Source organism: Rattus norvegicus, chromosome 12, assembly GCF_036323735.1.
Source record: "Rattus norvegicus strain BN/NHsdMcwi chromosome 12, GRCr8, whole genome shotgun sequence".
NCBI classification, from domain to species: domain Eukaryota; kingdom Metazoa; phylum Chordata; class Mammalia; order Rodentia; family Muridae; genus Rattus; species Rattus norvegicus.
Window position 1 is genome coordinate 37,484,169 of NC_086030.1, and position 13,773 is coordinate 37,497,941.

Consider the following 13,773-nt stretch of genomic DNA (forward strand, 5'->3'; position numbering starts at 1 on the left):
TTCTGGCCTGTGCTCTGAGAAGCTGCAGCCAATTCCAGCACCCGCGTGGCAGCTCACAATTAGCTGTAACTCCAAGGCCCACCTTACATGTGGTACACGGATATTCAGGCAGGCTCTCACACATACACAGAAATAAAATCTTAAAAAAATAAAAACTAGATGTGGTGGTTCAGGTTTGTGACCCCAGTACTGGGGAGGTAGAGATGGGGATTCTGGCAAGTCAGCAGGCTCCAGGATAATGAAACCAAGCAGAACAAAAACACACACAAACCCACTGCAAAACTAGGTCCATTTAATGGAAACATCCATTTAGTTGGCTGATTTCAAATGCAAGGAAAATTGGCATCAAACATCTTTTTTTTTTTTTTTTTTTTTTTGGTTCTTTTTTTCGGAGCTGGGTACCGAACCCAATCAAACATCTTTTACCACCACCCCACCTGACCCCTAGGGAAGGAAGACCCCTGAAAGAAGTCTCCCGTTCTTAGGAAGCCACAGGACCTCTGTGACCTGCCCCAGGCATACTTTAGCTCCATCTAAGTCTTCCACGTGCTGGGGTTAATCTGAGTTCAGGGTGAGGCACACCCCCTGTAGCACCCAGTGTGAGATGTGTTTCGCAGTAAAGAGGTCAGCTTCGAACACTAAGCCGACTCCCATGGCATTTCTCCTCATGGAGGTGGTGTAGACAGGGGTCCGGAAGGTGTTCTGCAAGGGAGAAGCTGGTGACAGACCCTCGGGATTGGAGGCTCCTGACAAAGGGGTCTAGCCTGAGCACTCTTTACATGCAGGAGCTGTGGCCTTGTATCTGAGTGCAGTGGGTGGCTGTGCAAGTCCACAGGTTATGGACCCTAAATGAAGCCACTGTAACTCATTAGTGTGCCCCAAATCTCCTAATTTCCCTGGGTCTCTACCACAGGCTCTGAGCTTGGACCCTTGTGGATGTTGGGTACCCATATGCATATCAGAGTTTTCCCCTGTACTGGCCCAGAGCTTAACCTCCAAGATTTCCCTAGCTTTGAGAGGAGAGAAGGCACCATGGGACCAGGGAAGAAACTCACCTGTAACTTCAGGCGATGACCTTCAATGGGGATGATCTTCAGGATGGGCAAGTCCACAACCAGCACCTTGGGCTTGCTCTTGACAAGACACCCTCTCTCTATGTCCCAGTCAGCACCTTCCAGGTAGAGCCCAGAGACAAAGCACCCTGGGTGTGACAAGAGAATGCATCTGTGTCCTGCTGAGTGGCTGCTACTCTCAGGTGTGCACAGAGGACACATGCAAAGACCACTGAGGGGGGCCTCCCACCCCTGAACTCAACCCTGCCCCGCTTCCCAAGGAAAATAGCTAGTCAGGAGACAAAAGACTCTAAGGAGGTGGGTCCTCATGGGCACCTCTTGCCCTGGAGTCTGGCGTCAGGGCACACAGCTCACTCAGAACCAGCACATAGCGTCCTCTGAGCCAAAGGCAAGTCCAAGAGGAGTATGAACTCTGGCAGGCAGAAACCCCAAAGCCGAGAGCACCAACACTTCCTGGTGATCTAGTGGTTAGGATTGAGGGCCATCGCCAAAAGCAAAACCTATCCACCTGTCCCCAACCAGAATGGTAGTTGGATGGTAGAACCTATCTGAGGACTCCTGAGACTTGCCCAGTAATCCACTCTCCCTAAACACCCATAAAGGACCTTCTGTTCTTTGCACTCCTGTGTGCTCTAGCCAGGGAAACCAAGTTTTCTGCTAGAACACGCAGAGTCCTGCTGGAGGGGCTGAAATCGGCACGTTCTAGCAGCCATGACCCATGGGCAGAGGACAGGGGTGGCTACAGTTCAGCCCAAAACTTAAAAGCAGACCTTCTTAAAACAGTATGAGGTTTTTGTTTTTCATGTTTTTTTTCCCCCAATTACTCACTTTACATCCTGATCAAAGTCCCCCCTCCCTCCTCTCCTCCCAGTACTTTACAAACCCCTCCCTCCATTACCCAGTCTCCTTGGGAGAGTCAGAGCCAGAGGGGTTGACTAACCTGGGCCCATGGGAGCTCAGAGACGGAACCAGCAATCAAAGCATGCAGGGGCTGGACCTAGGCCCACTACACATCTGTAGCAGATGTGCAGTTTGGTCTTTGCAACGGTCTCTGACTTGCCTATCTTTGGATCCCTTTCCCCTAACTGGACTGCCTGTTTGGGCCTCAGAGGGAGAGGATGTGCTTAGATTATTAAACAGATTGTGCAGTTCTCAAATGGGAACTTTGTAATTGATAGCGGTCCTGTCACAATGTCAAAAGGTTGGGCGTGCCTGAGGCAACAGGCCAGCTAGCCTATGTGCTCTCTGGCTCCCACACCCCTGCCCCTCAGGAATCACAGGGAAGCCAGAGATCTCACTGAAAACTTTTTTTTCTTTTTTTCTATTTTTCGGAGCTGGGGACCAAACCCAGGGCCTTGGCAAGCGCTCTACCACTGAGCTAAATCCCCAACCCCACTGAAAACTCTCTTGACCCAGAAACCCACTTGCCACAAACTAGCTGGGCCTCCCGGACATCCACCTGCCCCGTGACTGCTAATCTCCAATGAGAAACTCTGCTCTCTGAGATGCCAGAGGAAGCACTGTAGGCCACAGCCCTGCTTAAAAGCAAGACAGAAAACATGACACTTCAATTTGGGAATGATTCTGGAAGGGAAGCCCCAAATGGGGACCAAGATACACGACATTTACTATACCTTGCCCCGCACGCTCATTTACTTCATCGGCATCTTGGAACTTGGTCACTTGTGTGAACAAGGTGGACCGGTCCAGTGGCCAGCCATTCCTCCGGCATGTGGCCTGCACTAGGGCTGTGAGATAGGACTCTGGGATGTGCAGCCCTGAGAGCCACATCACACTGGGCTCGCTCTCCGTGACCTGGAAAGTAGGCAAGGTGTGGGGGCTTAGGCTGTGACACTAGGTTCAAAGATGATAAAAATACCTGATTTCCCATGGTGACAACTGTTGGTATTAGGTCAGTTTGATTCCCCATGGAGAGACAGCTGACCACCAAACTCCAGGTGGAACAATTTAGGGAGAGACCATGGTCATTAAAGTACTTGCCACACAAATGTGGGGACCTGACTTCGCTCCTCAGAACCCACACTGAAAACACCAGCCTGTAACCCCAGTGTTGAGGCAGCAGAGACATCTGGTGTGCCCTGACCAGCCAGCACAATCAGAGCCTCTCGTCCTAATGAGAAACTCGCTTTCAACAAACGGAGTCATCGTTTGTAAGGAATTACACTCGTGCACACGCCCACATGCACTCAGAAATACACACACCCATAAAAGTACCAGATCAAACCTCCCATTGTTTTTCTCAAGTGGAGAATTACAAAGCCCAGAAGCGACCAAAGACAAGACTTGGCTGCACACAAACTTAAGGCCCTTCCATTGAAACACACACACACACACACACACACACACACACACACACACACACACACACCCCATATCATCATCCAATCCAAGTAAATGGCTCCCAGCAGGGAAGAGTCTGTGTATCAAGGGTTACTTTCTGTCTTGCGCAGAGAGCTCTTTAAAAAAAAAAAAAATCAATGAAAAGGCCTGGGGAGACGGTTCAATGGGTAAAGCCGCACACAAGCCTGAGGACCTGGGTTTGGATCCCTAGAAACTATGGAACGCTGGGTGTACCCGCATCCATCTGTAAACCTAGTGCCCCCTACAGTGAGATGGGAGACAGGGCAAGAGGATGGTCAGAAGCTCACGGGCCAGGTAGCCTGCAGGGTGCATCAGCGAACGGGAGACCCTGTCTCAAATAAGGCGGAAGGCAAGGACTGATTCCCAAAAGTTGTCCTCTGACCTCCATATATGAACTGTACACACACACATTTAAAAAAAAATCAATGTAAAAAGATGGGGCCTTCCACCGAAAGGAAACAGACATAAACGATGGTCCACAGAAAATACAAGATGTCTTTAAGCCTACGAAACGCCCTCCACACTACCTTCATTAAAGAGATGCAGGGCAAAACCAATCAGAGGTTCCATTAGCAAAGGCTCCAAACTCAAAGACCACGGAGATGTGAAGACAAGAACAAACACGGTCTCCGCGTATCACAGCTTCAACTTTCCAGAGGACTCAAGGCTTTAGCTCACACCCGTAATCCCGACACTTGGGGGGCTGAGGCAGCAGGATTGTTCCCAGTTCAAGGTCAGCCTGGGCTACAGAGTTAGAGGCTACCTCATAGTTAACGAGTAAATCAAATGCACGTGTGCTCTAGGCATACCCACAGGCTGCATTCAGGGACAGGGACCACGGTGCTCTTTGTGGCGCACAGGTGCATAGTCGCTGCCTGAATGTCACCCAGAGGAGGAAGGATAAAGACCCTGAAAAGAATGAGCTAGAACAAGCGTCAAGACATGTTCAGAAGAAATCATCACAGGAGCAAGTCAGACTCCCAAAGGCATTCCGGGCACAAGACTGGCCCCGTGGCAACTGAAGGGTTATTCCTGGCACCCCCAAAATACATTCGCAGGGGTCAACGCTGGGAACCAGGTGCGGGGAGGTGGCCAGGGACAAACCCACAGTGGCCCCGGCGCTTACCCACAGGGTGTACTGGTTGAACCGCCGCAGGAAGTAGACCATCCAGTTTCCGAGGGTCTTCAGGGTGTCAGGGGCGAGCTTCCTCCAGATGTGAGGGATGTGCCCGAGGAAGAGAGACCTGGCTACGTCATCCAGCTCATTGCTCATTCCAACTTCCCCAGCCAAGGCCTGTCGGCAGGATGGAGGTTCCTCAGCGAGACTGCGGAGGACCAGGAGCTCCCCGCTCCCTGAGGGACTGCCAAGCCCTGGGCTCACGCTTACCCTCTGGAGCTCAGCGAGAGACCTAGTCATACGAATGACAAGCTTGTTGAAGCGCCCCAGCTCCTGCAGCAGGACCACTGAGGTGGGTGAGATGTTCAGGCCCAGATGCTTCCGAACTTGGTCCAGGTCGAAGATCTTGGGCATCTTGTTCTCAATGTCCTTGGCCACCTGGCCGATGTAGTCATCACGGCTGACGCCGCTGCTGGACTCCCCTGGAAGGATGACATTTTAAGGGACTTCCAGGCTGGCTGCCTAGAAGATGGGACTTCGGAAGTTTCTTCATCCTTCGACAAGCTACCTACATCCACCAGAAGCACCCTCTGCCCCCAACCAAGCTAACGAGGTCCCTGGCAGCCATACCGGTCTGCGGCTGCAGTTCTAGTAGATGGCCCCACATGTCGCGAGCTGCCTGTGTATAATAGCCAATCTCAGCATTGGAATGGAGACCAAACACTTCTGGCGTGTTGGCGAGTGGAAGGGCCTCAATGGCTTCTAGAATCACAGAGAGAGAGAGAGAGAGAGAGAGCAGGTTGCATTTGTCCCTGCTACCCAGTCCCCTCCCCAGTCCCCAGAAACAAAAGTAATTCCACTATTCCGTTTTAAAATAAGGGCCCTGCTCCACCTCGCCTGTCCCCAGATGCTGTGTCTGTCAGGCAGATGGCGCAGTGAGCGTCCCAGGGCTGCCCCGCCCTTCCAGGTGAGGTTCCAGCTAGGGAGCAGCACTGAGGGGAGGCAGAGCCCAAAGGATGGCCTCACTCGGCCAGCTCATGAGTCCCCATCATCAGGAGAGGGTGGCTAAGAGCCCAAGCAGATAAAATCTGCAATCTTTTAAAGACCTTCCTCCACCCTAGGATAGCTCACCAACGAATTTATCCTTCACGTCACCCACGGGGATTTTATAGTCCACGTCCTTGTTCCGGAAGAAGTGGAACGGTTGAAAAGTATCGAAAATGAAGTCTCCCAGGTACTCATCCATGTACGTGGTGAGGATGCGCCTGTCGAAGCTGTCGATGGCTCGGCCTCCGTACATGACCTGAGGTCAGAGTGGGCAAGAGCCAGCCAGCTAGACCCACAACCCTACATGGCCTTACAGCTCCAGCCCCCACCACTGCCCGACTCCAGCCTGTCTACTCAAAGAACCTTCTGGGTCAGAGAGGCGAGAGGTGGCTTTATCTATAGACTCATGCTGTGGTCTGAGACTCCCTGAGAACGGAGTCAAGGCACGGAGCAGCCCAAGGAGGGCACCGAATGGATCAGCCACAGACAAGAGCTAGGACATGAGCTGTCAGTCCTTATACATTGCAGAACTCTCGAATCTAGAAGCTTTTCCATGAGTTCTGCGAGAGTCATGGTACCCATGCTCCAAGAAGACCGCAAGGTTCCCTGGATGTGCTCAGTGCATTGGCGGGAGGGGAGCTGCCTGGAGAAGACTAGCAGGGGGCCTGGGGCCCTACAAGCAACCTCCCTGGCAATAGAGTTTGTCTCAGAACAACGGTGAGGAGGCGAACGTATTTTTCAGGGATCTTAGAGTGGTAAGGGGTGGGCGGGGGCAGGAGCAAGGACTGTCCCAAGAGCTCAGAGGATGGCTGTCTCGGTCCCAGACCCCAGCCCTCATGAGGTTCCCAGTCACCATTACCTCTCCAATAAGGTACTTGAGGCTGCCCCACGGAATGCGAGGGTCGTGCTGCTGGAAGGCTTTCGTTAAATATGTGTTTAGGATTTCCATGCAGACCTTAAGAGAGGAGGAACAGTTGTGGTTAACAGCTATTCACAGCCTGAAACTGGTGAACTGAGAAGGCAGGTACGGAAGTCAGCCAGCTTGGGGGGCACCGGCCGGACAAGTCGCCATGCTCACCTGGAAGTCAGACTCATTGAAATCGTAGTACACGTTCCAGCCGATCTTGCCAAACTTCCTCCTCTCCTGTACCACGGCGTGGAAGAAGGCCAGCACGTAGACCAGGGGCTTGAAGGCGGTATGGGGACACTGCTCCAGCATATCGTGGGAGATCTTGAAATAGGTCGCCCTCATGTTCAGTTTGAGCCCGTTCGGCGGCTCCGTGACCACCTGCAGGAGGGCAGAAGAGAGAGACCTGACACAGGCACTCTCAGCTGCTCCCACAACGTGTCTCTAGCTGGGATGGGAGACCTAGGCATCAAACACGCCCAAGTTACACAGCCACTTAAGGAGAATGGGATGGGTACTTAGGGCAGCCCCTTCACCCTAGTGCTCTCCGCAGGAGCGACCAGGAGCAGGGCTGAGCAGGGCAGACCTTTAAGGACTTCTGCAGGATTCCAATGGGGAAGCCCTTGGTGGGGTCTGTGGTGAGCCACAGGCGGAAGTCAGGGTGCGGCTTGGTGATCCTCTCCAGGGACTTCTCCAGGTCCTTCAGCCACTTGACCAGGAGGTGGCAGTTCTGTAACATCAGCCACTGTCCACGAGCCACTGCTGTCTCCAGCAGCTGCAGCGCCACCTGCAGGAGGAGGATGGTGTGGTATCCAGGGGCGAACTAGTGTTCCCAAGCCAGGCCAATCCATGCTTCAAGGCAGCCAGAGGGATCCCAGAGCCAAGGTGACCAGAGTTAAGCTGGAAGCCATCCTGAGACCACCTCACTACCACCAGTGACCTCGGGGCCAGTCATAGCTTAAGTGATGAGCCTCCTGCCTCCCTAGCCTCCATGCCCCAAGATCTTTAACTTCCTCAGACCGGAGCAGGCCTGCCTGCAAGAGTCCTGCCCACCCCTCCAGGAAGTAGAACTGGCATGGGATTCAGACGCAAAGGGCCCCCCCGCAGTACAGAGGTGGTCCACATTCCCATCCGGGGAGCAGAGACACCAGCTTCTCCTTCGGTGTTTCCTTGGCTTTAACTAAGGCCTGTGTGGCTCATGTGGAATTGGCTTCCTCCAGTTCTGAGGGTGGTGCCCTGCCCGCCAGTGTCACTTCCTGTCCTGTGCTCTGGTGGAAGCATTTGTCAGAGCTTCACAGATACTTCGCCAAAAAAGTCACGACTGGCAGTCGGCTCCCTCTCGCCCCCAGCTTTCCCTAGTGCTTATGCCCTGTCACAATGAGTTGGCAAATGGCACAGAATGGGACATGGGACAAAGGGCCTCCGAAGGGCCCCCCTAAAATTCCCACGTTTGGCCTCACTAATGGGTTCCTGAGCCACACACCAGGAGTCTAAGACCACTGACCCACATGGAGCCATGGTGACAGAGTTCAGTGGTCACAGGGGCAGGGAGACCACAGTCAGGCTATCATTGGTGTCACACTGTTTGGTCTAAGCTTTTGTCCCACCCAGGCAGCTCTCCTCACAGCCCACATTGAGCCCACCAGCTACCTTTTCTTGGCCTTGACCCATTGCAAGGAACTTGAGGCGAGTGCCCCCAAAGCCACTCCGCTCAGCCAGCTTCATGAGGTCACTGGCAGGGTCAGAGCCGGGACTCAGGATGAACACAATGGGCGAATTGGGGGTGCTCTGCTCGAAAATGGCCTCAAAGCTGATCATTGGGGGCTGCACATACCTGAGGAAAGGAAGAACGTGAAACCATCTGCGAGACGGCTCCAGGTACCTCCCGACCCTCACCCCACCCCTCAGCATCCAGAACCTTCTGACTATGGCTCTCACGTAGCTCTTCAGACATGTGTCCTGGCCTTTTGAGAATCCTGTTACACACAGAGAGCTGATGATGTCCTCCTCTGTGGCAGGGACCTCTCTGGCTCCCTCGAACTTCGCGTGTTCCCCACATAATACTGGTTTCAACTGGTTGGTATTGAGATGGGTGCTTTGACCTACCCTCCATGTGCACAGGTCTCAGGCACACGTCAACAGCTCTAGGGGCATGTCCCACACTGTCCCTTTCTTTAGGGCTTTCAATAAGTTAAATTATAATTCAGATAGTTTGTCCCCTAAACATACATGCGCTGACCATGTGAACCCTGACATGATGGTATCAAGAGGTTTGCCTGCTAGAAGCAGATCGCCACCCTTGGAAAGAACTAATGAGCTTCTCGCAGGACTGTGGTCCGTCTCACACGATCGGGTGATTGTGAAGTAAGGCTCCGCACAGCACATGAGTGGCCTCTTCTGCAGGTAGCCCTGCCTCTTTCTGCCAGCCTCTTTTTCCTCTGCATCACCCAGCATCCAGTACTTGGTTGTAGTGAGACAGAACAGACCAAGGCAGCCGCCAGTGCAGAAAGAGGAGGAGACTCACAGTTCAGTAGGTCAGAATTTCTATGTCACTCACCACCTACGTCCGCACAGGTATAGAAATAAACTGTCAGGAGGCCATTGGTACTGGGTCCATTTAGCAGAGTAATAGCTGTGGATTTTCCTAGCACCCCATATAGACAGGTCTGTCTATCCACAAGTTCTGGCGGGGGGTGGGGGACACAAAGCTCCACCCCTCCCCGAGGAGCTACTGGCTATGAAAATCTGGAAGGAAGAGAATCAGTTGTCTTCCATGGAAGGCCACATGTCCAAGATGATATGGGAGGCACAAAATGGAATTCAGTGTTTTTTTTTTAAATGATAATACAAAGATGGGTAGGTAATGGGTGGGTGTGGGAGGAGAGAACAGTGAATATGGTAAAATGCCCTGTGCCTAATTATCACAAAGAACTAATAAAAGTTAAGAAAAGATAACTTTCCATGGCTGTACTGGCTGGTTTTGCGTGTCAACGTGACACAAGCTGGAGTTATTGCAGGGAAAGGAGCCTCAGTTGAGGAAAGGCCTCCATGAGACCCAGCTGTAAGGCATTTTTCTCAGTTAGTGATCAAGCAGGGAGGACCAGCCCATTGTGGGTGGTGCTGTCCCTGGGCTGGTGGTCTTGGGTTCTATAAGAGAGCAAACTGAGCAAGCCAGCGGGAGCAAGCCAGGAAGTAACATCCCTCCATGGCCTCTGCATCAGCTCCTGCTTCCTGCCCTGCTTGAGTTCCAGTCCTGACTTCCTTTGGTGATGAACAGCAATGTGGAAGTGTGAGCTGAATAAACTCTTTCCTCCCCAACTCGTTTCCTGGTCGTGATGTTTGTGCAGGAATAGAAACCCTGACTAAGACAATGGGCAATGATCTATTTGAAAGAAATTTATGTCTAAAGTCTTTTGTTTTCTTTTTTAAAACATTTGTTTGTTTGTTTGTTTGTTTATTTATTCCATGTATGTAAGCACACTGTCACTATCTTCAGACACCAGAAGAGGGCATCAGATCCCACTAAAGATGGCTTTGAGCCACCATGTGGATGCTGGGATTTGAACTCAGGACCTCTGGAAGAGCAGCCAGTGCTCTTAACCACGGAGCCATCTCTCCAGCCCCTCATTTTGTTTTCAAATCTGAATTTCTAGTTTCTTCTGAGGAGATAGAGGACCAGGTCGCTCAGGGACCCTGTTGCCACCCACTATCAGCTGGCAGTCATGCAGGGCAGCTGCCCCAGGTTCAGGACATTAAGTTTTCAGTTGCCACTGAGCCCCTCTCGGCCCCTGCTCCTCATCTCTCCCACAGCTTGCTGGCCATGAAGACAGGAAGGCACATGTGAGCCAGGATGTTAGCTCTCAGACTGGCTCAGTACAAGAGCCACACCATCCCATATGGCAACTACCAGGTAGTCTGAGTTATTGAGCCCTCAGCCTCTGGCTGCTCCCTACTGAGATGCACTATGAGTATAAGTCCATCTAAAGCTTTTGAAGAGGCTGGAGAGATGGCTCAGCGGTTAAGAGCACTGACTGCTCTTCTAGAGGTCCCGAGTTCAATTCCCAGTATCGACAAGGTGGCTCACAACCATCTGTAATGAGATCCGATGCCTTTTTCTGGTGTGTCTGAAGACAGAGACAACGTACTCACATACGTAAAATAAATAAATCTTAAAAAAAAAAAGCTTTTAAAGACTGAACACCACACGAGCCTATAAAATAGCTTATAATGTTTTTATACAACTTACAAGAAATGGCAATATTTTTAATACTCTTTAAAATATATATGCTACAGGGTTGGGGATTTAGCTCATTGGTAGAGCGCTTGCCTAGCAAGCTCAAGGCCCTGGGTTCGGTCCCCAGCTCCGGAAAAAAAAAAAGATAAAATAAATATGCTACTTGAAATTAAGGTGCTAGGAAGATGGCCCAGTTGGCAAAAGTGTTTGCCTCACGCACATGAGGACCTGAGTTCAATCCCCAACACCATCCACATAAAAAGCTGGGTATGAATATTTGGAATCCCAGTGCTAAGGAAGCAGAGACAGCCTGGGCTAATCCTTGGTCCTAATTTGAGCTTGGGCTCTGAAGGAATGATACCCAAGGTTGAGCTCTGGCCTTAAAGCGTACATCATACATACAACATGTGCCCACGTGCATGTACCTGTGCTCTCACACATGCACAAATGAATAATTTAAAATACTAGAACACTTTTAAGTTTCCCTTTCTGCTGGAGTGTGGCCCTCTATGTTTGTTTGGGGGTACTGCAGCTTCACATCGGAGGTCAGACTAGGTTAGATCAGGCTAGCCCTGATCCTGGGAGTCTGGGGCAGGGGCACTCACTTTTCTCCCATGGTGAGGGTCACATAGTCAGTCACAGCCCGGTACACCCGGTCCACTCGGAAGCATCGTAAAATAAGCAGTTTCTGGAAAGCAGTGATGTGGTCATCATAGCGCAGGGGGAACGGGAACTGCTCTAGTGAGTCCTTGTCGTACCACTGCGAGAAGCAAAGAGTATTGACTGTGGCATCAGCTCAGAAATGACGCAGGCTACTGTTTGCATATGAAGATGCCAAGTGCCACCGGAAGAGAGGGGAAGATCTGAACTCTCGATCTAGGTGTCATTGTTGACACCGAAAAACACAAGCTGGAAAAAGAAAAACAACAACAACAACAGAAGAGTGAGTAGCAATCACTGTGGGGTTCGGAGGGACATGACATCCAGGAGGCGCCCAGTAAGTAGGTCTAAGGATGGATGGACAGGGGAATGTGTGATGGACAGATGAACAATTGTATGCATGGTTGTATAAATGGATGGATAGATAGATGAACAGATGGATAGATGGATGGATGGACAGACGGACAGACAGATAGAAGGATGGATGGATAGTCAGACAGACAGATGGAAGGATGGATGGATGAACAGATAGATGAATGGATGATAGATGGTTGTATAAATGGATGGATAGATGAATGGATGCATGCATGCAGACATGGATGGATAGTTGTATAATTGGATGAATAGACAGATAAACACATAGGTGGACAGGTAAATGTATAATGGAGGGATGGTCAGATAGGTGGAGAGATGAACAGTTGTACGGGTGGATGTTTAAATGGATACATGGATGGATGGATGGATGGATGGATGGATGGATGGATGGATGGGTGATAGAGGGATAGGTAGACAGAGAAACAGTTGGATTGGTGATAGACAGATGAATTAAAGGACAGACTGGTGGACAGACTTAAATATAGATGATGGGTGAATGAACAGTGGGTAGACGGATGGATAGATGGATGGGTGGTCTGCTGGATGGATGATGGATGGATGGATGGGTAGATGGAGGGTAGATGCATTGGTGATGAAGGAACAGACAGGTCGACAGATGAATGAACAGATGGACAGGGGGCAGCAGAGAGATTAGGGATGGTAGGCACATGAATGGATAGTTGACATGCCCACCCAGCAAAGGGGTGGCTGGTTGTCCCACATAGCTAGCAGGGTCAGTTGAAGAAAAGTGTTATCGAGGCACTCAAGGGCCCTGAGCACAGGGAGTAGCTTCTGGAAGCATTTTCCTGGCAAGGGGAGGCTATGGGTTCAGCGTGGAGACAGAGACAGCTGTTGTCTTGGGGAGAATATACACACTTACCTCCTGCCAGGTAGGGAGATTGTGCTCGATATCAAAGGGAAGATTCCCGAAGATGTCTGAGAACTTCTCTGACAGGAGAATGATATCTTCCCAGCCCTGGTCTGACAGCCAGGTGCACGGCTTCTTCCATTTGCTCTTCTCCAGAGAAATGTTCCCTAGTAACAGGGAGGAGAGGGCGCCAGCCCAGTCAGAGGCTCTCCACGCCCAGCACGCAGACCAGGCACTTCCATGGCTCTTGCTCTGGGAAGAGGTCCCTTTGCCGAGGAGCGAGGAGGCATTGGCTTATGTCAACAGTAAGCCCAGCTGGATAGCTTAGCCAGGCCTCCAGTCTCAACACAGCTCCCGGCAAAGGTGCCCTGGGCCAACCAGGAAGTGTTTCTGAGGCAGAGGTTGTTAAATGACTGGTAGTTCTTGGAAGCCCAGCTTGAAGGGGATTTCGCTACTGGCAACGTTTATGGTGAATGGACACGCATGTCGAGGGTGCTCGTGGATAGGGTGAGGGCATGTCGAGGGTGCTCGTGGATAGGGTGAGGGTGGAAGCCAGCAAGCACATCCATTACCTTTTAGAAAGAAGTCTAGCTCATCCTGGGGGACCCTGCCCTCTGCCTGCTCTATCTTGATGGTCATGTTGAAGGAGAAGAGTAGCTTGTGCTTCTCAAACAGCCCTGCGGAGAGACGGGGATAGAGACCGCGCTTTGGGACTGAGGCCCCACACCCTGCCCGTCAGATCCGAGGAGAATGAAGTGAAAGCCCACATCGCTGAGTGGCTACACTTGGGGCTTTTTTCACCTGAGGACCACAGCTGTCCAGGCACAAAAGGGCAGCCTGCAGTGACAGACGCCTGTGTGTCCCTGGCACGGTGACATCAACCAGAACCACAGGTTTCTAAGTGGAGGGTGTGTATTCAGGGTAGGAGCACCCTCTCCACAAAGCGCCAGAACTCAGTTGCTGGGACAGAGATGTGGAGTTTCCAGAGTACGGAAGTGACGGTCATGCCATTATTTCAAAAAGCACATGACCCACAGAAGCAGCTCATCGGTCACTGGCAGGTTAAGTCCAATCCAAGTGGGGGGGGGGGGTGGCAGCACAGACGAAGCC

The 13,773-nt window shown here is 51.5% G+C and overlaps 1 protein-coding gene across 4 annotated transcripts in view; it reads right to left on the reverse strand.

The window, feature by feature from the left end:
• Positions 1-275: 275 nt before the first annotated feature.
• Positions 276-13,773, reverse strand: part of Dnah10 (dynein, axonemal, heavy chain 10) — a 123,367-nt gene continuing 109,869 nt past the window's right edge. For all 4 annotated transcript variants that reach the window (XM_039090119.2, XM_008769272.4, XM_039090122.2 and 1 more), the window contains 14 exons: positions 13,236-13,340; positions 12,676-12,830; positions 11,366-11,520; positions 8,177-8,360; positions 7,113-7,313; positions 6,698-6,907; positions 6,479-6,574; positions 5,704-5,875; positions 5,203-5,334; positions 4,843-5,054; positions 4,582-4,749; positions 2,708-2,888; positions 1,056-1,201; positions 276-702 (listed from right to left, as the gene is read on the reverse strand). In XM_039090119.2, the coding sequence (XP_038946047.1) occupies positions 556-702; positions 1,056-1,201; positions 2,708-2,888; positions 4,582-4,749; positions 4,843-5,054; positions 5,203-5,334; positions 5,704-5,875; positions 6,479-6,574; positions 6,698-6,907; positions 7,113-7,313; positions 8,177-8,360; positions 11,366-11,520; positions 12,676-12,830; positions 13,236-13,340 (2,264 nt within the window). In that variant the 3' untranslated portion in view covers positions 276-555. The remainder of the gene's footprint in view (positions 703-1,055; positions 1,202-2,707; positions 2,889-4,581; positions 4,750-4,842; positions 5,055-5,202; positions 5,335-5,703; positions 5,876-6,478; positions 6,575-6,697; positions 6,908-7,112; positions 7,314-8,176; positions 8,361-11,365; positions 11,521-12,675; positions 12,831-13,235; positions 13,341-13,773) is intronic.